The 26,937-nt window shown below is 36.3% G+C and overlaps 1 protein-coding gene across 7 annotated transcripts in view; it reads right to left on the bottom strand.

Moving 5' to 3' along the window:
* The window catches only part of PIBF1 (progesterone immunomodulatory binding factor 1), a 197,868-nt gene that overhangs the window by 22,311 nt on the left and 148,620 nt on the right, over positions 1-26,937 (bottom strand). For 4 of the 7 annotated variants that reach the window (XM_032314449.1, XM_032314445.1, XM_032314448.1 and 1 more), the window contains 2 exons: positions 15,063-15,193; positions 7,562-7,646 (listed from right to left, as the gene is read on the bottom strand). In XM_032314449.1, the coding sequence (XP_032170340.1) occupies positions 7,562-7,646; positions 15,063-15,193 (216 nt within the window). Of the gene's footprint in view, positions 1-5,001; positions 5,206-7,560; positions 7,647-8,654; positions 8,823-15,062; positions 15,194-26,937 lie in introns of those variants that run through there. The other 3 variants (XM_032314446.1, XR_004279083.1, XM_032314450.1) reach the window with 3 other exon arrangements.

A 26,937-nucleotide genomic window follows, 5' to 3' on the forward strand; every position in this document is an offset into this window, starting at 1 on the left:
GTATAAAGAGTGTCTTTAGTTAAAATGATATCAGTTGTCAGAGGGTACTTTACTATCTGAGGGAAGGGGATGAGGCTATACTAAAGGTTAGTTCCTCAAGTTTTCTATTTGACTATTCTATTTGACAGTTTCAGGTGCAGTTATAATTGAAGATGGTAAAGGACCATAACAATCATTCAACTGAGTACTTACTACGTGCTAAATACTGGGCTAACGGCTAATAGGAAAAATGAGGCACTTTACTGGCTAAGTCATATGCATAATTATATAGTGATGTGAACATTAACAAATATTTTAAAAATTATTGGAAAGAAGTAGAAAAAAGGGATGAATTTTTCTTTGTCGAATTTTGAGAGAACTTCAAAGAATACATAACATTTGAATTGACTCTTGACACAGAAGGAAAAGAGAAAAAGGAACCACGACCATTAAGTTATGTGTTGTTACACACCAGGAATGTTACTATAGTATTTAATTCTCATATAGTCCTGCAGAGTAGACATTACCTTTACACACAAGGAAATGGGGTTTAGAGGGGGTAAATTATTGTCACAAGAATCCATAGCTACGAAGTAGTAGAGCTGTGATAGGACAGCTGTGATAGTCTTCTTGTCTGACTTTGGCTTTTCTCACAGTATTTAATATGGAGGTGACATAAAGAATATAAAAATTATTCCAACCTTACAATTTAACAAGTGCCCTGAACACATACATACACATATATACTAGAAGGTAGAATGTAATTCTGGACCAATCCCATTGTCCATCTTCTCCATGTTTATACCTAGCACACTGAATGCTACTGGAGAAAAATTGCTCAAAATGGTATGACTATAAACACATGGTGTTTCAACTTGGCTGTTATTGGATATTTCCATAATACATATCACTCATTTACTGTGAAGCTGTTTTTTTTTTAAAAGATTTTATTTATTTATTTATTTGACAGGCAGAGTTCACAAGCAGGCAGAGAGAGAGGAAGGGAAGCAGGCTCCCTGCTGAGCAGAGAACCTGATGCGGGCTGGATCCCAGAACCCTGGGATCATGACTTGAGCCAAAGGCAGAGGCTTTAGCCCACTGAGCCACCCAGGCGTCCCACTGTGAAGCTGTTTCAAAATTCTATTTTCTTCAAAATTCTGATGCTAGCAAATCTGTCATTAGAGCACAGCCATTGGATGGGAACTGCCTAAATTCTTACCACCAAACCTAGAAACTCATTTTTATCTTTACATAATCTTTATTTCTATCTTCAAAATGGAAAAGGTGCCCTCCTGTCTAAAATTAAATCCCATCACTTGCACTCTGGATCTCCTCCTCCCCCAACACTTTGCTCAATTGGTATCTTTCTCTTGCTTGTCCCTACAATGTCTCTCTCCACCTGGCTCCTTCCCATCACCGTTTAAATTGGATACTCCCTAAGGGTGAGAGGTTAAAGCTCTTGACCTCATGCCCCTCCCCCCATCATCCTATAGTCTCTGATTTAAATAACTTAAGGTTTATCTATCTTTCCTATGACCACTTTTCAACTTCTATTCATTCATTAATTCACTGCAGTCTGCTTTTTGGCTCCAGGAAAACTGATGTACCATCTCGTTAAGTTCAGTTGACACTTCCTTTTTCATCTTTGTTTGATTTGGCCCCTTGACAGACCATTGTCACTGGTCAGATTCTACTCTCATTCTGATGTTCTTGCCACTTCTCTGGTTATGGCACCTTCTAATCTGTGTAAAATTTTTCCTCTGCCCATCCCTTAAATGTTGGTGTTCATCAAGATTCTGGCCTAGACCTTTTTCTGCTCTCATTCTATGTAGTTCATTTACCAGTTCATTTAATTCCTTCCACATAAAGCACTATCTTTACTGGATATATCCACTTAGATATTTTTTTGAGCTTTTCTTCTCCAACTCTATTTCTCCCACATGCTTTGTGGCACCACCAGAAACCCAGGATGAAAGCCGAAACCTTGGGCATCAATCCTCATACCTACTACTCTCTTCAGCATTCCCTAGGTCCAGTCACCAAGCCCCATGATTCTCCTCTCTTTCCTTCTTTCTTTCTTTTTTTTTTTTTTTTTTTTGATTTATTTATTTGAGAGAGAGTGAGAGAGAGCAAGAGCTCACAGAGGCAGAGGGAGAGGCAGACTCCCCACTAAGCAGAGAGCCTGATGTGGGCTTGATCCGAGGACCCTGGGGTCATGACCTGAGCCGAAGGCAGATGCTTAACTGACTGAGCCACCCAGGCGTCCCTGATTCTGTTTTCTAAACAGCTTTCAAATTAGTCCATTCTTGGTGGGCACCATCATCACCAGTCTGGTTCAAGACACCATCATAACTCACTGAAATACTGGAACGGCTTCCTAATCGGGGCTCTAACAATTACCCTTAATACAGTTTCAAAAGAAATCACAAAAGGGCTTTTACATCAGCTTCTTAAAATTAAGCACAGTATTCTAGTAGACATTTGGCTGATTAAAGATCCTTTTCCTACTCTTGAAAACTTATATTCTGAAGGCACATGATGAAATATATACACAGAAAAGCAGAAAGAGAATTTCCAAATCAGCAAATCTTACTTCAAAAAAGCAAAGATGAGTGGATAAAAATGGATGAAAAATGATAGCCACTTAAGAAGATTCTTGAGAGGTACACTCAACAAGAAAGAAGACATTTTAAGGAATTACATTTCTTATATTCAAAACTGAATGCTGAACTTGAAGCTCTGCTGCTGTTCTCCAAGAGCAAGATCCTATCAGTTGCTCTTTGGCTTTACCTCCTTTTTACCTTATTATTTAAGATTTATATTATTTTATATTTTTATACCTAAGGGGTCTTAGCATAAGTGAAAATATGTAAGGGTAAAAAAGATCACAACCTGCTTAAAGGAAACTGAAAAAGTTATTTGGAGGCATCAAAAAATGAAAGAAAAAAATAGATTATAACACCTGGATAAGATATTCAGCTCTGAGGTTTTTTGGCAATTAAGATAAAAAGGAAACACATTAAATTACATAGTTTTCACTTTCTGACAAAAAGAAAGCATATAACCTTCATCTATAGAGGCAAAAACTTTCCTGGAACTAATGCAAGCAATAATTCATCATGAAATTCTTGCTAAATGGGACTAAGGAAAAAGATCATAAACTTTTGCTTCAGAAAAAAAAAAAAGCATTTGCTTTTAGTTTTGACAGTAAGTATGTAATCATGGTTGAGCTCCTTAACTCTTATCAGCTTCAGTTTCATCTGTAAGAATGGGGACAATAAGATTTAATTTTGTGATATTTAACTTTGCTACTTTTAAAGTGAGTAATTAAGCACTAATATAGAAAATAAAACCCTTTAAGGCCATGCCCCAATGTCCTAGAACTGTCAACTTAGAATTATCTCATTTTTTTTTTATTTAACACATACTTGATAACTATGTAAATGAGTGGATGATCTCATTTCCTATTACATGACCACCTAAAGTCTTATCAGAACTAGATGACACTGCTTAAAAAGGGAGAGACAGTGATGTCCAGTGCAAAGAAGACAATAAAAAATTCAAAATTTTGCATCTGATCACGTGTGGATTTAAACTCAGAAAAATTTAGCTGATTAAAGCAGTGACTCATATTAGACAATTTTCCCAGGGACCTGCCTAGTGTGGGGCAAGCTCTCACGTGCATTGTGCATGACTCTGAGAATGGGCCTCTCCTACATTTTGTGCCCTAGGTGTTTGCTTGCCTCAGCTTAGTCTCAGCCCTGATTTTCACTTTTAAAAAAATTATATTTATCAGAGGTATTCTTATTCAACTGTTATTGGCTATTTTAAGCATTTGACTTTCAGAGCCATAAAATGAATAAATTAATTTTGCAGACTCCTCCTTCTCCTCCTCATGACCTGAGCCAAAGTCAGATGGTTAACCAACTGAGCCACTCAGGCACCCAGACTCTCCGTTTCAGGTCAGTATTTAAGTGAATAGTCAAGCATTGTCCTGGGTCATCTACCATTCTTTTTCCATAAAAGCAGTTTACACTTGCTTTTGTAGCTACATGTTCTATTTAAGTTGGCTTTAAACTGTTTCTTGGAAAAAGATAAAAAATTTGTATTAAGTTTGTTTTATTAGACTTTAATTTTTATTTTGCTTTGAAAATAAAAAAGCTCCTTTTCTTTAGATGTATGGCATTAAGAAAAATCACAATGTTGGATTATTAAAATATAATTGTCAAAATGAAGATACTATCAAATATACGAAAGTTAACTGATAATTAGATATGCATCCTTGCAAATTTCATTGATGTCATTCAGTAGATTTATCTTGCTAGTACTTAATTTCCATGTTTAAACATACTTCCTTCTAAACTCATGTAATTCTCAGCCTACTAAATAGAACTTTTAGTTTTTATTTGGACTCATGAATAATGTGATTCCAAGCATGATGCACAAAATATAGAAAGTTGCTCATATATTTTTCAGAGTCTAGCACAATCTTCTAAAAACAAATGAGAATTGCCACTCCAAAAAAAATACTTGTTATGCAGCTTTAGAAAAAAGTTGGTATGCCTGAATGGACATCAGCAGTTTCTTTCTTCCTATCTATCTATCTATCTATCTATCTCTTTCTCTCACTCTCTCTCTTGCTTTCTCTCTCTGTATCTTTCTTCTCTGAGAGTGTGTGTGAGTGTGCGTGCAAGTAGCGGGGATGGGGGAGAGGCAGAGGGAGAAAGAGAATCTTTTATTCTTTTAAGATTTTATTTATTTATTTATTAAAAAGATTTTATTTATTTATTTGACTGACAGAGATCACAGGTAGGCAGAGAGGCAGGCAGAGAAAGAGGAGGAAACAGGCTCCCTGCTGAGCAGAGAGCCCGATGTGGGGCTCAATCCCAGGACCCTGGAACCATGGCCCAAGCTGAAGGCAGCGGCTTTAACCCCCTGAGCCACCCAGGTGCCCCAAAAGACAGAATCTTAAGCATGCTCCACACTCAGGGTGGAGTCCAACATGGGGCTAGCTCTCTTGACTCTGAGATCATGACCTGAGCTGAAATCAAGAGTCAGACACTTAATTGACTGAGCCACCTAGACGCTCCTGTGATTACTGTTTCTTAAATACTCAATTTTTAAAGCATTTGTGAAAATCCACATAGTGAATGAATCAGGCTTCCCCAGTGAAGAAACAATTATTTGAGGGCAGAATCTTAGGGTCCAAGTGGTAGCAGATAAGGCCTGAAAGTCAGAGAAAAAGAATAAGTATCTTCAGAGAAGCTCTTCCTAGTCTATATCACCTGTTGTTAGATCTGGTTATCTATGCAAAAGTCATCTCTCAAATCTAGTCCAGGGACACCTTCTTATCCCTTTTGCCTGTCATATAAAATACACCTTTAAGAGAACCTACTTCAAAGGCAATTTCTAAGACAGAGACAACCCTACAATTCCCTTGACACCATTCCTAGGATATGCACCTTTGAACTGCTTCTAGTAATATTCCCCAGTTCGTTTCTCTCAATAATATCCTTCCAATAATTTCTTCCCAAATTCCTGATATATCTTTCCCAGGCTAGGAAACAGTGTCTTCAGGATACTCATAAACAAATGATCTGTTTTGAGCATTTCTTTCTCTGTTAGGATAACAAAATGGTAAAAACATTGCCAAGACAAGGCACTGATAGTTCAGCGTAAAAATGCACGAGACTAAAAAACTAGGCTTCACAATACCAACTGCTGGCAAGGATGCTGAACAGCTGGAACACTCATTCACTGCTGACGGGAACGCATAACGTATAGTCATTTTGGAGAACAGTTCAGCAGCTTCTTATAAAGTTAAATATACACTCTCCATAGGACCCAGAAATCCTGCTTCTGGGGTATTTACCAAGAGAAAAGGAAACATCTATATCTATATCTATATTGATATCTATATTGATATAGATATAGATACACTTTAAAGATTTTATTTAGTTGACAGCGTAAGAGGGAACACAAGCAGGGGGAGGGGGAGAGGGAGAAGCAGGCCTCCTGCTGAGCAGGGAGCCCCATGTGGGCCTCCATCCCAGGACCCTAGGATCATGACCTGAGCCAACGGGAGATGCCCAATGACTAAGCCACCCAGGCGCCCCAGGAAACTTATATTTACACCAAAACACGTACGCAATCATTTATACAGCTTTATTATTTATAGAGGTCTCCAAATGGAAACAACTCAAATATCCATCAACTGGTGAATGGATTAAAGAACTCTGGTATATCCATACAATAGAATATTACTCAGCAACAAAAAGGAATAAATGACTAATATTTGCAACAATATGGGTGAATCTTTTTTATGGTAAGTGAAAAAATTTGAGTCTGAAAAGATTGGTAATTTCATTTATACAACACTCTGGGAAAATGTAATATGGTTTGTTGGAAAAGGCAAAACTAAAGGGATAGAAAACAGATCAGTGGTTTCTAGGACTGGAGTTGGGGAAAAGAGTCAATATTAAAGGGGCATGAGAGGCACCTGGGTGGCTCAATCGTTAAGCGTCTGCCTTTGGCTCAGGTCATGATCTCAGGGTCCTGGGATTGAGGCCCACATCAGGCTCCCTGCTCAGCTGGAAGCCTGCTTCTCCCTTTCCCACTCCCCCTGCTTGTGTTCCCTCTTGCTATCTCTCTGTCAAATAAAGAAAATCTTTAGGGGCACCTGGGTGGCTCAGTGGGTTAAAGCCTCTGCCTTTGGCTCAGGTCATGATCCCAGGGTCCTGGGATTGAGCCCCGCATCGGGCTCTCTGCTCTGCGGGGAGCCTGCTTCCTCCTCTCTCTGCCTGCCTCTCTGCTTACTTGTGATTTCTCTCTGTCAAATAAATAAATAAAATCTTAAAAAAAAAAATCTTTAAAATAAAATAAATAAAATGGGCATGAAGGAATTTTCTGAAGTGATATAGCTATTTTACATATTGACTGTGGTGATGGTTACAAACTGGGTGTGTAGGTAAAAAAATCATAGAAATGTATGCTAAACAGGCTATGAATTTTACTGTATGTGTATCAAATTTCAGTAAGTCCGCTTCAAAAAATAAGAAAACTGGGGTTATCTCCTATTTACTAACTAACTGGCCTTACTCAAGCCACTTGAAACACATTTCACCTTTTATAAAATGAGGAATTTTATATTAGCTCTAAAAAGATTTCTAGGAGAAATAAAAAAATGCTTCATGGACTCTAAGCATACATAGAACATATGGGCAATACAATGATGAATAAGACAGAGATACACTAAAGAAATTTACTGTCTAGTGAGATAAGGAGGTAAAACAAATCATTATTAAGTAATATGGAAATTCAGTGACAGAAATTGAACAAGGCAATAAGGGGGCAACAAGAAGGGGCATTCCAGGAGTAAGAATTAACCCAAAGAATAAAGTATAAATTAATTCATAAAGAATAATGAAGCATATCACATATTCAATATAAAGGACCAGATGACAGTGAGATGCAAACATGAGAAGTCATTAATGCACACGGACAACTGGGATCTCGTAACCTCAATGCAATATGGACTCTGAAAAAGCTGAAAGTAAAAATTATGACAAAATGAAAAAAGTACCTCACGATGATTTAGAAGTTGTTCTAAATCTAATGCCATTTGGTTCTTCATCTGTAGTAGAGCTGACTTTTCTTTATTTAAATTGCTGAAAAAAAAAACACCAAGTTTTTAAGAAGTCATCATATTGGTGTAAATTTCATTAGTAAATAGTAAATAGCAAAAGGCTAAAGACAAATCTAACAAATCTGTTTGAATTAAAGAGAAATTAAATTTATAGTCCATAAAGCCACCATAATGTTTGATTTCATCAACAGCTAATTATTTTCTAAGAAGATTTTTTCTTTTAATAATCATTTGACAGTGCAAATGAGATGTGTTCTGAGAATCCTTTCCTGCCTGGTAAGGGCATAAAAATTGGTGTTTTAAAGATGATTATTTACTCCTGAAATGTAAAAATGATGAAGTGGGATTTATACAAAAGCTAAAAAGTATGTTTGGGGAAAATATTAAAACTCAAGACACTGGAAGTCAAATTAAAACATTTATCCTTAAAACAAAAAGTAGCATTTTATAATTGACCATGCACTAAATTACAAGGCATATAATTAAGTTAGACAAATGAATCAGATATTCAGTCTGTGATTAACAATTTTTGCCTCCAAATTCTTAGTTCTATCTTTAATTTCTAAGTCTGTGTCAAGAGTTTGCCTTTGACAGGACCGATTTTCTGATAGGAAAGGGTAAGAAGCCTAAACAGAAGAACATATTAGGATTTTAAGAGAGAAATATTTGAGGCCTGTCTTGTACTGTCTGGAGTTTTATTATTCAACATATAAAAATTAATTAGAACCATTAAATGAAATACTCTTTGAAAGTCACTGGAATGAATCTCCTCAGCACGACATCAAGACTTAAGAAAAGCAACAATGAATCAAAACAACATAATTCCATAAATATCAAAACAAAATCTGTGAAGGTAAAATTAGTGAGGATTGTTTTGTTGAATAGGTAAGATGTTTTAAATTATTCCTTAAGAAAATGGAAAGCCACCAATTTTTAAAATATCAGGCAGTTTTTTTTTAAATATTCAAGAACAGTATTAAGTATTCTGAAAGAACTGGTAATTCTATGGACTTAAGAGGAAAAAACTCACATTCTCCTTTTTCCTAGTAACTGAACTTCCCCAAGGAAGCACCATAATTTGTCCTCTGAGAGAAAAAAAAGATGCAGTTCTGACTTCTGCTTCCAACTGTGACATTGACTCAAGTGTGTGCTATAAAGCACAGCACACAACCACCCTACTAAGCCTCAGTTTTCACATCTGTAAAAGTGGAAAACAATACTCATGTATGTCAAAGGGATATATGAATTACGTAATGAATGAGTAAATAAAGAATCAAACATATAAAACACAACATAAATGCCATATGGTATTACTAATTTAGATGAAATACAGGTATTGGAGAAAAACAGTAATTAAATGCCACATACGTTAGCAGCTCAGCAGAAAAACAGACTGACTTTCAGAATTAGGCATCAGAGAGCCTACTGAGCCTTGGACTTGAAAAGAACTAAATGACATAAAGGTAACTGAGTATCAGATTCTGCCAGAGCACTGCAAAGTATGGTAAAGATCAGATGTTTCTGAACTGTAGCCTTCAAATATTTTTTAAAATTAAATTAAACATCCAGAACAGAGGAATAGGATTTTTGAGGAACAGAAATGTATTAACAATATGCATGTATACATGTTAATGCTCATATACATGTTACATACATATACTACGTAAACATACACTCACAGGCAGTACACACACACACACTCTCTCTCTCTCTCTCAAATACCAACAGGACCTTAAAGAAAATGTGTGCAGGGGCTCCTGGGTGGCTCAGTCATTAAGTGTCTGCCTTCAGCTGGTGATCCCCAGGTCCTGGGATCGAGCCCCACATTGGGCTCTCTGCTCAGTGGCAAGCCTGCTTCTCCCTCTCCCACTTCCCCTACTTGTGTTCCCTCTCTCACTATGTCTCTGTCAAATAAATAAATAAAATCTGAGGAAAAAAAAAAAAAGAAAATGTGTGCAATAGGAACGGAATGTTGATGAAATAAAGGATCTGACTAGGTAATCTGTTAGAAATGCTTCATATGTAGTGCTTAATTTTTTCCAGGATAAAGGAAGTATTCCATATTTAAATAGCAAAAATATCTGTACAATATAGAATAAAAGGTGGGTGGATAAACTGGTTCACAGAGCAACTCTGTTCTATCTGTAAGACGTGGGTTTATTGCAAACAGTACAGACGCCTCAGACAATACTTGGGTATATATTTTCAAAGTCTCAGCCTTCTCTATAATACACTCTTAAACCACAAGGGAGACCATCTTCAGCACGTGGGTCTCTAAAACTGCATATGATGATTATTATACTCTGTGTTCTTCCAGTGTGTATGTAATTACTCAATTGAAGTTTAGTCTCCATAAGACGTATTTCATAACAGTGGAAATTTACCTTTAAAAATACAAAGCTTCCATGCGTGACTCATAAAGCAACTACAAAACAAATCTCCTTATAAGCACATCTACCGTGAATGGTATATTACACCCATAACTGTTCAATTCACTGTTAATTATTACTCAGAAATTCATCTTTATGGCTCTGTGTCACCTGCTATATGAAAACATATTCCTGATATAATGTACTTTAACTTCCTGGATCAATATACCCTGGCTTAGCCTCACAAGGCTAAGTAGTCTTTTCTTCTTAAACTACTAGTTAAGAATAAACTGAGAACTGACAATGGGAAAAGGAAATTTATGCTAAGTATTCTCTTTCTGTGCTTCCTTCAGTTCTGGGCCATAGATCAAACTACATAACTCAGACGGTCTCCGGTGGCTCGGTAGAGGAGAGTTTAACAGTACTACCTTTAGAATGGATTATTACTTTAATGATAGGGAAATTTAAAGTACTTCATAGTGATAACTCAAATGCTAGCTTTTAATGTGTTCATAATGATTTCATTTTGGTACCTATTTACTCTAACCTTTCTAGACACTGACTATAAATAGGTAAATTTGCAAGTTGGGGTTTGGTATAGTGGCATTGTTTTATTTTCTAAGACAATGATAAAATTATTCATTTCCTTAAAGAGCTTCTATTGTATAAGCTAGAGACATATTTTAAAGAGTAATCATTTAACTGAAACCATAAAACTCCTAAGAAAAAACATAGGCAATAAACTCTGGGACATTGGTTATTTTTTTTGGATCTGTCTCCTCATATAAGGGCAGCAAAAACAGACATAAATAACTGGAACTATATCAAACTAAAAAGCTTTGAAATAGCGAATGAAACCTTCAACAAAACAAAAAGGCAACCTATAGATAGATGAATGGATAAAGATGTAGTGTGTACACACACACACACACACACACACACACGGGAATATTAGTCTGCTATAAAAAAGAATGAAATCTTGCCATTTGCAAGAAGATGGGTGGACCTAGAGGTATTATACTAAATAAATTTAGTAAGATAGAGAAGGACAAATACCTCAGGATTTCACTTTCACATGGAATCTCCAAAACAAAACAAATGAACAAACAAAACAAAACAGAAAGACTCATAAATACAGAGAACTGGTGGGTGCCAGAGGGAAGGGTGGGTGGTTTGGACAAAACAGGTGAAGGGGATAAAGTGGTGCAAACTTCCAGCTATAAAATAAATAAGTCATGGGGATGAAAAGTACAGCATGGGGAGGGAATACAGTCAATAATACTGTAATAAGTTTGTATGGTGACAGATGGTAACCACACTGGGGTGAGCATTTCATAACATATATAAATGTTTAATCCCTGTGTTGCACACCTGAAATTAATATAATATGGCATGTCAACTATACTTCAATTTAAAAGGTAATCAATTCATGTAAATATTCCTTACAATTAAAATCAACACCTAGCAAGAAGGATAGGCCTTTTTAAGACATGATTACTTGGTAATTGTTTTGAATGGGACATCTGATGTTTAAATTTCAAATTAATGAAGGGCAAAAGGAAGGGAAGTAATATTTACTGAGTTTCTCCCATGCACCAGAAGCTTTGCATATGTTATTTCATTTAAATTTCACATCTAACCCTTGATGTTCATACCAGTAGCTGTAATTTACAGGCACATCTACCATGAGAATAGAAACTGGCTGATGTGTATTCAAAGTCCAGGATAATTCCTCTACATTTGAAATGTCATTGGCTCCAAGTAAGAGAGATGGTAGACAGACTGTGGACTGTCAGGTAGACTGACTTGTGGACTGGGCTATTTCATTCATGTCATGTGGGTACGTTTAACAGCATCTCTAGGGCCATAATTAAACTACTAAAAGCACCTTAATTTTTCACATTAGAAGGTAGTTGATTCAATTAAGAGCAAGATTTCATATCCTGTGACATACTAGTTCAGAATCGATTAAAATATTTATATAGCGAGTTCATGAAACGTAGCTTTAAAGGATCCAGATTTTAGCACAAAAATATTTTTTATAGTTACTTTCGTAACTGACATAGTTTTCATGATGATGTTGCTGTTATTAAGGGAGTCTTAATTTTTGTCAAAATTCAAAATATTTTGAGAAATGTAATTTCTCATTTTTAAGATAACTTTCAACATAAAAATTTGTTTCATGTAAGATAAATACTAATAATAGCAAACATTTACACAGCATTCACAATGTGTAGGCACAGTGCTATACATATTACAAAGATTACATTGTTTAATCCTCAGAATAACTATATGATATTAGTGCTGCTAGTACTAGAGTATCACTCGCATTTCACAGATAACAGAGCCATTAACTGGCCACAGGTGGCAATTAAAATTAACTTAATTAAAATAAAAAATTTAGTTACTCATATGGGTAGTGGCCATACTGGACAGTGCAGAAGACATGGAGTATTTTTACCATTACAGAAAGTTCTATTGGACAATGGAGGTTTAGAGAGTTTAATGGACTGGCTTTAACTCAAAACTAAGTATTGAGCTAGATTTAAACCCATGTAACCTATCTATAGAGCCTGTACTCCCTTTTAAAATCTGTTTTTTAAAAACAACTTTATTTGGAATATTTCGAAAGAAGAAGGAAAATATAACAAACCCACAATTATCTACCACCTAGCTTTAGCAATTATCAATTCATTAAAGCTCCACTTAAGGCACTCTTCTACACTATTTTTTTTTTTTTTTACTTCTCTTCCTTAATCATATGAGTTAATGAAAAATTCTCCCTTATTCAGAATAGAACATAGGGAGGCAGTATAACATAATGGTTAGGAGTATAGAATTAGGAAGCAGACAGACCTGGATTCAAATTTTGACCCTACCACAAAGCTGTACGTACATTCTTAGATAACAAGTTGCTTAATTTCTTTAGGGCTGCACTTATTCATCTTAATTGTTTCCTCCTATAGGTATTATTTTTCTCTATATTAAATCTTTTCAACTCTTAAGTCTTAGTAAAATAAATACTCAAATTTATTTGAAGGTAACTGTGAAAAGGTAATTTATCACAGGACTTTAATGTTCCTGCTCCAAGATTAAAAAAGTAAAAGGAGATTCTATCCAAAACTTCAAATATATTATAGGAAGAAATACATAATATAGGAAGCAAAATTTCTATTTAGGGTTCTTCCCTCAGTTTCCTTAAGATAATCAAGTGTCTAGTGAGTGATAAAACATAATTCTATTGCCCCCAGTAGCTACTTACAGAAGAACTGCTTAAGTGATTCACTGAATTATTTTAATTAATTTCTTAATTTGGCTTATTTATTATTTAATAAATTTAATTAATGTAGGTTATATATATTCTAAATCTAATTTTTAACTTTAAAATTAATCCAGGAGTAAATTATTATTTATATTGACATTTGCAGAAATGTGATTTAAAATTATTTTATCATATCATCCTGAAATTAAAAATTAGGAGTAAAGTTTTGAATCAATTATTTTGGTGGGGCTGAAACAAGAGAAGGTAATTATTCTGATTCTTCAGAGAGAACACCCACTCATACATGGTTATATACCTTAGGAAATCTGAATTTAATAACTATAGTCTCCTAATTATTTTTTAGTTCCTTAATTTAACAGTTTCTATTCCCTATTTCTCTGCTTCTACATTTATGAATTGGTTAATAATTTATCTAAGTTATTCTAACAATCTTAAAATCCAATAACTGAGCCAACTAATCAACCACCCATGAGTTAAAACATCTTTCCGTATAACATCATTCTTTCAATTCAACTTAAAAAGACTAAAATGGTTATATAGGCGAACAGGTAAGGAATCTGAATGACTATTAAATGGAACAAGTCTTTTGGGTAAGGGGTCATGTAAGAAAACAATTTCAGTCGAAGGAAGTGAAAGGGATTTATTTACATTTAGGTAATTCATGGGCTACCTCATGTAGAGTCAGGGGAAGAAAAGCCTAAAAAATTGCTTGGCAAAGTCAACAGAATCTAAGCAAATGTGTATATTTTGTGTGTTTAAAAAGTCATTTTTGGGGGCGCCTGGGTGGCTCAGTGGGTTAAAGCCTCTGTCTTCGGCTCAGGTCATGATCCCAGGTGCTGGGATCGAGTCCCGCATCGGGATCTCTGCTCAGCTGGGAGCCTGCTTCCTCCTCTCTCTCTGCCGGCCTCTCTGCCTACTTGTGATCTTTCTCTCTGTCAAATAAATAAATAAAACCTTAAAAAAAAAAAGTCATTTTTTGGGGGGTTGCCTGGGAGGCCTAGTTGGTTAAGTGTCCAACTCTTGGTCTGGCTAAGGTCATGATCTCGGGGTCCCTGTTCAATGCGGAGTTTGCTTGAGACTCTCTCTTTCCCCCTCTTTCTCTGCTCTTTCCTCCTGCTTTCTCTCTCTCTCTAAAATAAATAAATAAATCTTAAAAAATAAAAATCAATGTCTCTGTAGAGAAGACTCAGGCATTTTTACTTCCTATAAAGTTCCCTAAATGATCCTGATGTATCTTCCCTCTGCATCTCCCCCACCCAGTGTGCGCGCTCTCTCTCTCTCAACTATACAAATCTTAAAAAAAAAAAAAAAGGTCATTTTTGGGATGCCTGGATGGCTCAGTCAATTAAGTTTCTGACTTGTAAACTCAGCTCAGATCTTGATTTCAGGGTCATGAGTTTGAGCCCTGTGATGGGCTCCACACTGGGCATGGACCCCACTGAAAAAAGAAAAAAGTCATTTTGACTCCACAAATGGTATCTGAATACATTCCTCTTCTTCCTTTGGTCAAGAATTCTAGAGAAACGAGGACAGAATAGCTGCTTGTATCTGAGGGCTGGTGGAGTGCTTTGTTAATAAGCGCATTATTATTTCCAGGCTAAGCCTTCTGATCACAAGGTGGAATGTGAGTAACTAACGTGACCCAGTTTCTCGAAGATAAATTACATTTAAGGCCATGTTCACTGTTTACATTTTTTCTTCATAATTTACAAACTTAATTCATGGATAGCAGTATTATGCTGACATTGCCTTTATAATTCGAATAAAAGATTTATAAACGATTTACCTGACATCCTTCTCAAGTTGTGTAATACACTCCTTCAGGGAATCAATCTTAGAATCTCTCTGACGCACTGATTCAATGAGGTATCTGTAAGGCTGTTGAGTCTGGTTTAACAGAGAATTGGCCCTGTTAAGCTAAAGAAAAACAGATTTCATGAAAATCTAAAAAATTTTACAAGAAACTAAGGTTATCCAAAATGCTTTAGCATGGACACAGTACTCCAAAACTCCCTTACATGAATTACTCAGAAAAGTGTTTCCTATGTAACTTTGAAGGTTTTAAAACTTATTAATCAATATAACTATTCTTTATGATAATAACAAGTAATAAATTAATAGGAAAGAAAAATTTTATTTTATTTTAATTTTTTAAAAGATTTTATTTATTTGACAGACAGAGGTCACAAGTAGGCAGAGAGGCAGGCAGAGAGAGAGAGAGGAGGAAGCAGGCTCCCTGCTGAGCAGAGAGCCCGATGCAGGGCTTGATCCCAGGACCCTGGGATTATGACCCAAGCCGAAGGCAGAGGCTTTAACCCACTGAGCCACCCAGGCGCCCCAGGAAAGAAAAATTTTAAATAAAATATGAATTGTTACCAATTTTAGGAGTGGGTCACCTCAATGTTTTGCCATTTTTTTGGTGTGAGAAGATATGTAACATAATATTTCTCTCTTTTAATAAATATTCTTTAGCTAAAATAAAAATCTTTTATTTGAGCTTTCTTTATTAAAAATAACATGACATTATAATTTAGCATTTTTCTCATGTCTTCATATTTCCTTCCATCTTTATTTATAAAATTGAAGAACTGTAGCTAAATCATTATGTATAATGAAGTTTCTAAGAAATTATAGTTAAAATATAAATAATATAAAATTTAGCATTTTAACCATTTTAGTGTACACCTTCAGTGGCATTAAGTACATTCACAATGTTGTGTAACCATCACCAGTATCTATTTCTGGAATATTTTTATCAGTTGCAACAAAAGTATCCATTAAGTAAAAACATGCCCCCCCATTCTACTATCTGTCTCTATGAGTTTGCTTATTCTAGATATATAAGGGGGATCATATAATATTTGTCATTTTGTCTGCTTATTTCATTAATGTAATGTTTTCAAGATTCATCCATTCTGTACCATGTGTCAGAATTTCATTCCTTTCTATGGTTAAATAATATTCCATTGTGTGTTTTTTCACCTGTTGATGAATATTTGGGTTGTTTTCACTTTTTGGGTATTGTAACTAACGTTGCTACAAATAGTGTTGTATAAATATTTTGAGTTCCCACTTTAATTCCTTTGGTGTTCTACTCAGGAATGCAATGAAACTGCCAGGTTCTATGGTAATTATATATTTTTTTCTATATTTTACTTTCTGAGGAACTGGCAACTGTTTTCCACAGAGGCTGCCTCATTTTACATTCCTATTAACAATGCACTTGGTTCTACTTCACATCCTCACCAACACTGTTATTTCATGTGCCTATTGGCTGTTGTATAGCTTATTTGGAGAAATATCTATTCAAGTATTTCACCTATATTTTAATTAGGTTGTCTGCTTTTTTGTTGTTGGGTTGTAGTAGCTCTTTTATGTTCTGGATATTCCTTATTTGACATATGATTTGCAAATATCTTTTCCCATTCTGTGGGTCTTTTGATCACAAAACTCTTTAATTTTCATGAAGTCCAACTTTCCTAGTTTTTCTTTTGTTGCCTGTAATTTTGGTGTCTTTTTTTTTTTTTTTTTTTTTTAAAGATCTTACTCATTAATTTGAGAGAAGAGAGAACATGAGCAGTGGAGAAGGGCAGAGGGAGAGGGAAGCAGGGAGCCTGAGGTGAGACTTGATACCTGAGCGGGAGGCAGAAGCTCAACTGACTGATCCACCCAGGTGCCCCTTTTGATGTCAGTTTTAAAGAAACAATTACGAAACTCAAGATCATGATTTCCTCCTGTGTTTTCTTCTTTGAGTTTTATATTCTCAGCTCTGAAATTTAGGTCTTTGATCCACTTGGAATTAATTTTTGTATATAGTGTAAGGTATGGGTTCAATTTCAATGTCTTACATGTAGATACCCAGTTTTATCATTTCTTGAAAAGACTGTCTTTTTTCTCATTAAACGGTCTTGGCAATCTTGTTGAAAAACCATTGACCATATACATGAAGGTTTATTTCTAGGCTCTATTCTATTCCATTAGTTGTATCTATCTATTCTTATGCTAGTACCACACTGTTTTGACTACTGAAGTTTTGTAGTAAATTTTAGAATCTGAAAGTGTGAGTCCTCCAACTTCATTTTTCCTTTTCAAGATTGTTTTAGCCATTCATTGTCCCTTGAAGTTGTATATGAATTTTTGGATGGGTTTTTCTATTTTTGCAAAAGATGTTGTTAGGATGTTGTTAGGGATTGCATGGGATCTGTAAATTGTTTCGGGTGGTATTGTCACTGAGGTCTTCTAATCTGTGAATGTGGGATGTCTTCCATTTATTAGGTCTTTTTTTTTTTTTTTAAAGATTTTATTTATTTATTTGACAGAGAGAGAGATCACAAGTAGGCAGAGACGCAGGCACAGAGAGAGGGGTGGGGGGGAAGCAGGCTTCCTGCTGAGCAGAGAGCCCGATGTGGCACTCTATCCCAGGACCCTGATATAATGACCTAAGCGAAGGCAGAGGCTTAACCCACTGAGCCACCCAGGGGCCCCCCTTTTATTGGGTCTTTTTATATTTAAATTTCTTCAGGAATGTTTTGTAGTTTTCAGCGTACAAATATTTCTCCTGTTTGATTAAATTTATTCCTAAGCATTTTTCTCTTTTGGATGCTATTACAAATGGAACTGTCTTCTTAATTTCTTTTTGGATTGCTTATTGCTAGTGTATTATGTATAACTTTATATTATGTCTTTTCACTTTACCTTATATAATTATTCTCCTAAGCTCTGAGAGTACCTTAATATATGATTTTCGTGGTGACAAAACTGTCTAGGAAGCCAAGGTCCCATAATTATATTGCTTATAGTAATAAACATTTAGGATGTTATCCATTTTTGACTAGTTTAATATTGTAACAGACTTCAAAATTAATTTTTTTATTTAAGTTTTCCTTGTCAAGTTTTTTCAGACATAAGTTGCACTAAGGTTAAGGACTATGTAATGCTCTCAATATGTAAGACCAAAATTCTTTCCCTAAGGATTTTATTTATTTTTTAAAGATTTTATTTATTTGTTTAACAGAGAGAAAGAGAGAGAGAGAGAGCACATTAGCAGGGGAGAAGGGCAGAGAGGGAGAGGGAGAAGCAGGCTCCCTGATGAGCAGGAAGCCTGATGTGGGGCTTGACCCCAGGGCCCTGGGATCATGACCTGAGCCTTAGGCAGACACTTAACTGACTGAGCCACCAAGGTACCCCCCCTTAAGGATTTTATTAACTTCTATACCCAACCAACCTTAGTTCTTTAAATTTTTTTTTATTGTGTTTGCTCTTTTCCTAAGCAAATATAAAATGTAGGTCAGGATAGGACTAAACACAGCACTGTCAGTATCCGTAAGCCCATACTTTGGTACCTAATCTGTTCTCAGTAAAAGTATTCTGAAGTTTGATATGTGAAAACTGAATAATCTCTATAAAAGTGGTGGATACCTATTTTAAAACTGGGGGGGGGGGGTAGAGAAGGGAGTATTTTAACACAGAACAAAAATACTACAAAATTCCTACTTTATGACCTTAACATGGTCTTTGACAATAAAATTCTAGCCTTTTATATGTTTAAATATTTTTTTCTTCTTTCCTTCATAGTCACTAACAAGTTCAGTGGAGGCTAAAGATTTGCTCTTTTTTTCTGGGACAAGAAATGATTTCTATTTCTTTTTTCAAGTGAATTATATTTATGATATATATATATAGATAGATAGATATTATATATATCTATATTATATAGCTCTTAACAATATCTATATATATAGATAATAATATCTATATGATACCTATATATATAGATATTATTAAGATCTATACATAGAACTTATTTTGTTACTGCAATTTTTTGGTGTTCTACTCACATAGAAGAAATGAACGATTAGCAACCTAGAAGCTGAAGGTGAACAGCAGGAAGGGTACAGTGGAAGGTACAGTGGAAGGTACAGTGGAAGGTACAGTGGAAGGTACAGTGGAAGGCAGGAAGAATCAAAGGCAGAAAGAATCCTTGTTAAAATCATCGGCCATGAGATCTAGGTGGGCAAGGAAAAAAGAGAATCCAAAAGGTGATTGACCAGCTAGCTGTTAAAGAATATCTGCTTGCTGATTGAGGACTACACTTTAAGTTACTCAAATGATTCAACTAAATTATATTAGAACACTTCCTTTTGGTTACATTAGCCCAAGAAAAAAATTCCTCAAAGAAAAGGAAATGAACAGTGAAAGAAAAGACGACTTCATTTTTTGGACATGATTCATTACAGCAAAAGCAAAGCCATAAAGAAAAAAAATACCACAAATATTTTCTATAGTTTGGGTTTTAGTGTCTTTTTTCCTTGCTTTGGTAATCATTCTTTTAAATCTATTACAATGTCACCGGAATCTTATTACTTACTCTACTAAGTTACTTTATGAACATTCAAATATGCAGCTGGATAAAAATAAAACTAAGTTCTACTTACCTGTATAACCAGTTTCACTAGTCAATTAAATCAAATAATTGCCTTGACTTTGTTTTCACGGAACTGACCTTAACTGAATAAACTGAACTGACAAGTTGCTTTGTGTTTCAAAGTGCAGAATAGTGGGGGTAGGGTGGGGAGAGCCTTGGTGGGCTGGTGTTGCTTGGGGTACAACTTCAGGGAAGCACTAAAGGCATTTACAAATTGTAGTTAGCTGTAGTCTAGAATGAGCTATGCTTGAAACTTATCAGATCTAAATTCAACTGCATAAAAAGCGTAACAGCAGTCATTAGTATTAATTATTTTGGTTCCATTTTTATCCTCACAGCAATTACATATGTTAGGTTTTAGTATTATAAACAAAATTAGGGGCCCCCACAGCCTTACTTTCAAAAGGTACCTCTAATACACAACCTACAAACTCCTCCCTCTCTGGATAATAAGGGCTTACTATAGTAATGCCAGTCTTATGAACCTATTTCTCTATAAACCTGCAAGATTTTAAATCCCAAAATTTATTTTTATTTTTTAGGGAAAATACATGTCTGTCAATGAAAAGTAATGCTAATACCGATTTTTGAAATAACTGTAATTTGACATAATTTAATTCCCACGTATGGTTTTAAAAAGTCTTTCTGTAACTATAATACTTAGTATTCAAAAGGTTACACAATCACTCCCTTTGCCTATTGTTAGTAATCTTTTCCTTATAGGAAAGCCTTAGTAATTAGTGACTCAAGAATCATATACGTAATAAATGACTCAGGAGTAAACCCATGACACTACATTTTACAGAATTGTTATCCTTTGTTTCAATAAATTGTACATATGATTCAGAGAAACACAACACCTGACTAAAACATAATTACATATTTTGATTCAAATTTTAACTTACTCTTGGATGATAATCTAAAATGATGTATTTTCTCTTAAAATTAAAAAATATATATACAGGTGACCATATTTCGTTGTAATTTTCCTAAATGTGGGATTTTTTTTTTTTCTAGTGGAGATTATTTTTAAAGAAACTCCTAGAAAAGGAGCTCTTTCTTGCTAGAGACAAAAATGCATTTTGTTGTATAGAATTTAACATTGAGTTAGTTTCTGTGGATAAAATATATACAAGTGATATTTTCTAGTACTGGTCCTGAGTTTTTTCTTTTTTTTAAAGATTTCATTTGTTTATCCGATAGAGAGTAAGCAAGAGAGTATACAAGCAAGTATACAAGCAAGGGGAGCAGCAAGCAGAGGGAGAGGGAGAAGCAGGCTCCCCGCTGAGCAGGGAGCCCCAGGTGGGACTTGATCCCAGGACCCTGGGTCCATGACCTGAGTGAAAGGCAGATGCTTAACGACTGAGCACACAGGCACCGCTGCTGGTGGTTTTTGTGAAGAAAATTCCACATATCATTATCTAATCTTTTTGATTGTGCCACGGAATGTAAAATGCCTATTTGAGGTCCAATATGGAGCAACACTTTGGTACTAATTTTCTGTGTTCTCAATCTAGGAGTAGTTCTCACACCTAGTTAAATCATCAGATCACTGGGGAAAATGTTAAAAACCAGTGATTTCTGGGCCCCACCCCAGTCCCAATGAATCAAAATGTCTCAGGGCTAGTCTTAGATTCTGGTAATCGGTCAAATTTGGAAAGGACAGCTGTTGTAATCTTGGACATGCTGCAGGACACTCCATCCAACTATTTTAGCAGACTTAACACTACACATAAATCATCTCATCTCCTGAATTTACCATCCTTCCCGTTAAAACCACTTTCTTATCCCGTGTCTCACATGGTGAATAACATCATCATCTTTAAGAGGAGTGATATTTAAGTGACACAAATCAACCAATTAAGATGCCAGGTTTGTACTGGAGCAGGTTCCTGGAGAAACTGTGGTCCAAGGTATCTCTTTGTTGGTGGATGGTGAGGAGATCCAGGGGCTTTCAGGAGAGGCACAAGGACAGACAGGAATGATATGCAGGGGCTTAGGGCAATAGCCGTGTACGGTGTTCTTGCAAATATTTTATTTTATTTTTTTTAGGTTTTATTTATTTATTTGAGAGAGAGAGAGAGCAAGCACGTGCTTGGGCAAGTGGCTGGGGAGCAGATAGGTTGGGAAAGAGACAAGCAGACTGTGCAATGAGTGTGGAACCTGATGCAGGGTTCGATCCCAGGACCCCAAGATCATGACCTGAAACTAAGAGCTGGACGCTCAACCAACTAAGCCACCCAGGCACCCCCAAATATTTTCTTGTTTTAATAACCAACAGCAAGGGCATGCTAACTGATCACCAGCCCTGCTCTGATCCCGAGACTATCAAAGTATGGTAATAAGGTGATATTAACAAGATAAAACGAGAAATAATAGATAATAAGAGGAAATTCTTGAGTAGAATGTTAAATATTTCAGAGTAATCAGCATGGCTGTGACAGACTATTTACTCATAAGTCACAGAGTACACAAGACTGTAGTGTATTATTTTTTTCAAAGTGTGGCCATGCATCACTTTTATTAGAGTCACAAGAAGAGCTAGTTAAAAATGCGGGTTCATGAGTTTCATTCCAGACCTACTTCATCACAATCTCTGAGGGCAGGATCTAGAAACCTACATATAAAACAAGAATCTTTGGTGATTCTTATAGTCACTACCGTTTGAGAATCCCTAGTGATGTGTATGAACAGTGCAAAGCGGCAGATACACGAGGAACACCTATAAACCAGGGTTGTAAGATGAAGACATCTGAGGGAGAATGGTGTCGTCATTCAAAGAGAAAACAGAATTTCTAGATTATCTATAAAATCTATAATGTCATGCCACAGATCAGGAGACCAAAAAGAGAATACTGACAATTAGGAAGTCAATGGTGATCACTGAGGATAGATGACATTAGTGATCACGGAACAGATGATAAGGGAGGATAGCAGAAGGAATTAGGTACAAAGAGAGGGGTTTACTTTAGAAAGTTACTGATGTCCACCCATCCAAAGACAACACCCACACATAGTCCATAGTCTCTCTCATTTTTTTTTGAAGAGGGACCAAAAAGGGTGGGCAGGGGGCAGGAAGAGTAAGTGAAGATACTAAAGAATCCCTGGGTGAATGAGATTAAAGGAAAGAAATTTAGATGACCTAGTTGTAACAATGAAGCTATGAAGATGATAGCAGATGATGGACCTGATGGTTTTAAGGAGTGAAAGTGACCTGCAGCAGGGATAATGAGAAATAGGACAAATACAGAGAAATAAAAACACTGGGCCATAGGAATGAAGGCCTGGTTGATGTTCAACAACATGAATTTGTAATGCTTTCAAGCAACAAAAGTAATAGGTTTCCACAAGAAATTTTCAGCACATGACCACAAAACCAAAGAATTTTCTCTCCCTCTCTCCTTCTTTCCATTAAGCATTTATAGGGTAACTATCAGATTGTAAGGTAATACGGGAAAGGTAGGGAACGTCAAGAAAAGCCTGATGGATGAATTTAGTGACCAACCAATCTGGGGTACTGGTGAATGTTGTGATTCGATGGTTGATAAGGCTGGGGAGGAAGAAAAGTGAAGCCAAAAGGGGTTTGAGTGGAAAATACGAAGTGTTTATGAACGTGGAACACACAATGAGTGCAAATAAAGTGCAGAGTTAGTGGGAATGAAAGGACTGGGAGAGCTGGACCGACAGGAGATTAGAGTCAGAGAATGGAATTTTCAAGTTCAAGTGTTTTAAATTTCTTGCCCCTGAGAAATTCATTTTAATGTGGTTCAATTGTATAACAGTCCTGACAGCACTGGGGAGGGTGTTGCTGTGTGAGTTGTAATAGCTCTTAAAAAAAAGTGTAGTCATTCATGAGTTATCAAGGCAAACCAGTAAGGTAAAAAGTTTAAACAATTTGTTTGATGTGTAAATAGGATACAATTTATAGATAAATCACTGTTTTCCTTTACTTTGGTGGTGGCCAGCATTTGGTACCTGTACACACACACACACACACACACACACACACACTCTCTCTCTCTCTCTCTCTCTCTCACATGAACTGGTATGTGAACCTATAAAATGCAGGCTTACAGAACAAATTCTAGTATATTGTCTTGAATCCATGTAATTGAGTTTTTTCCAGAATGAACCATACAAAGACTTGGCTGAAGCACTTGGCAAGGTTAGACACAGAGCTGTTAGAAAAATGAAAGTGAGTGTTTTGTCCATAAAACATTTTGGTCATTCATATGGTAGATAAATATATGCTCTTCACTAAAATAAAAAGTTTAAACCTTATAGGATTCCACACCAGAACCTCGAAAACTAAGAGACAGAATGGCAATAATTAGCCTCTTCACAGTAGGTCTTCTTCACGAACTTTCAATTTAATTTTCCCTCACATCCAGTTACAGGATATCTCGAGCCTCCACAAAATACATGAGAACTTCTACTAACTTCCCAAGGGGTGAAGCGCCACATGAAATACACAGTAGCACAGAGAAAATGAAGTCTACGCTAAATTTTTCAACATTACAAAAAAGCAAGTTGTTACCTATTTCAAAAAGTTAACTTCTCACTAGACCAAGTTACTTTCTGGGGGGTATTTTCCTGCTCCCAACAAAACCAGCTGCATGGACTGCCAAACTGTACCAGTGGCAAAAGGTGGCCCGAGTTATCTGCAGAGAAAAGGAGCCACTGACATCGTCTCCCTCCTTTTCCTTTTCATCTATTTCTTTTCCGTGGTATTCAGATTTCATTCCCTTTCTCATCTTGGTTTTTAAGACTCTGTTACAGCAATTTTAGGTTTGCAGCAAAACTGACTGGAAACACAGGGAGATCGCATATACTTCCAGCTTCCCCATCCCACAATCTCCCCCAGCGTCAGCGTTTGTGACAATTGATGAGCCTACACTGACACCCTGTTGTCACCCAGAGTCCAGTGTTTACATGACGGTCCACTCTTAGTGCTGTACATTCTCTGCGTTTGGACAAATGGATAAGGACACGTGTCCACAGTTACAATATCACAAGCAAAAGTCGACCCTAAAAGTCCCTTTGCTCTATCTATTCATCTGTTCCTCCCTCCTAGCCCCTGCAACTGCTGATCTTCCTACCGTCTCCACAGTTTTGCCTTTTCCAGAATATCATATAGCTAGAGTCATACAATATGTAACCTTTTCAGATTGTCATTGCCTGTTTTTAAAAGCTATTTTTTCACCTTCTGCTTTGCTTTTCTGTTTTTTCTACCAAATATAAAACATATTGTTTTTAAAATGAATGAATGAATGAATGAATGAATGAATGAATTTATTTATTTTGTGTGTACACACAAGCGGGAGGGGCAGAGGGAAAGAGAGAACTCTGCCCTACTGAGGGCAGAGTCTGACTCCCAGGGATTGATCTCATAACCCTGAGATCATGACCCGAGCCAAATGCTTAACTGACCTCGCCACCCAGGCACCCCGAACATACTCTGTTTTAAAAACTAAAAGTAATCTGCTCATTTGGTTGGAAAATATTTCGATGCAATTATTTTATTTGGAACTTAAATAATTTACAACTGAGAACACTGAGGCACAGAGAGGTTAAACAACTTATCCAAGTTTACACAGCAAGTAATTACCAGAAATGGCATGTTAGCCCAGTGAGTCTGGCTCCAGAATCACGTGCTTAATAGCCAATATTCATTACCGCCTCTCAGTAACAGGAAAGAAAGCAACAATATGTAAGAGTAGCACAAAATGTGAAGAGCTAAGAATTCCTCTCCCCTCACAATAATCAATGTGCACTAAAGGCATGGGTGTACATGACAACACACAAACACTAAAGAAACGGGACCACTTATCTACACAGAAAAATGCCTCATGGCTCTTCTTCTGTATTAAAGCTATCTAACTGTACCTACTGAGGTGCTGTGTTCCTGTGGGACTTACAGGTTCTACAGCCCTTCCCTTGCTGCTTTGGTTACTTTCAGAGGAGATGTAAGAACAATGGTGCTCACTCTGCACCTTCTGTGGGGTCATTTGGCTGGGAATTACAGGCAGTGATAATTGGTTGTTATCCTCTGCCCTGCTTTACTTCTTTCTTAAAACTTATCAAGTTCTAATTGAGTATATATTTTACTTGGGGAAAAAAAAAACACCTTTTTTTCCCTCTAATTAGAATATAAGCTCCAAAGGGTAGGTAGGAATTTATGGCTGTGTTATTTAATGATTATCCCAAAAACCTAGAACAACACCTGCCACACTGGTCCTGAATAAATATCGACTCAAACACTGAATTTCATATCAGTACTACCTAACACTTCAGAAAATTTATTTTCTTAGTATACTTTATTCCTTATGCTGAGTTAAATGATACAGCATGGACTAGAACTAAAATTTTATAAACTGTTCTTACCCAAGTTCTTTCTGTATGAAGAGCCAATAAGGAAATAAAATTTATTTGGGAAAAGTGACATCGTTTCTACAATGGGAAATCTTGCTATTTACTGGAGTTCCTCAAGAATATGTCCTCGTCGGGGCGCCTGGGTGGCTCAGTGGGTTAAAGCCTCTGCCTTCTGCTCAGGTCATGATCCCAGGGTCCTGGGATGGAGCCCCGCATTGGGCTCTCTGCTCAGTGGGTAGCCTGCTTCCTCCTCTCTCTCTGCCTGCTTCTCTGCCTACTTGTGATCTCTGTCTGTCAAATAAATAAATAAAATCTTAAAAAAAATATGTCCATGTAATGAAGTGATAAAAATATTAACCCAGAGATTTCAAAGAAACTCAATACAGTTGAAAACAAGATTTCCTTAAAAAAAGGAATCACTACAGGGGCACCTGGGTGGTTCAGTCAGTTAAGTGACTGCCTCTTAATTTTAGCTCACGTCATGACCGCAGGGTCGTGAGAATGAGCTCAACATTGGGTTCCATGCTCGGCCTGGAATCTGCTTGAGATTCTCTCATTCCCTCTCCCGTTGCCCCTCCTGCACCTTGTGCACACTCTCTCAAATAAGTAAATAAATGAGAACTAAAACAAAAAGGAATCACTATAGAACTAGAGGGATTTTTGTGAAGATGAGGCCTAAACGCTTTCTATAGATGAAGAAGAAAATAGTAGTGTTCTCAGACTCTTACTCATATATAGATACATATTATAAATAATTTGCAGGATCAGAGTTACAGACTAAAATTATGCAGATCTGTAATGGTACTAATTCCAAACAATGGGAGAAACCACAGTAAATTTGTTCAGAATTGTTCAGTGGAACAGA

This window comes from Mustela erminea, chromosome 15 (genome assembly GCF_009829155.1).
Source record: "Mustela erminea isolate mMusErm1 chromosome 15, mMusErm1.Pri, whole genome shotgun sequence".
Taxonomy (NCBI): Eukaryota; Metazoa; Chordata; class Mammalia; order Carnivora; family Mustelidae; genus Mustela; species Mustela erminea.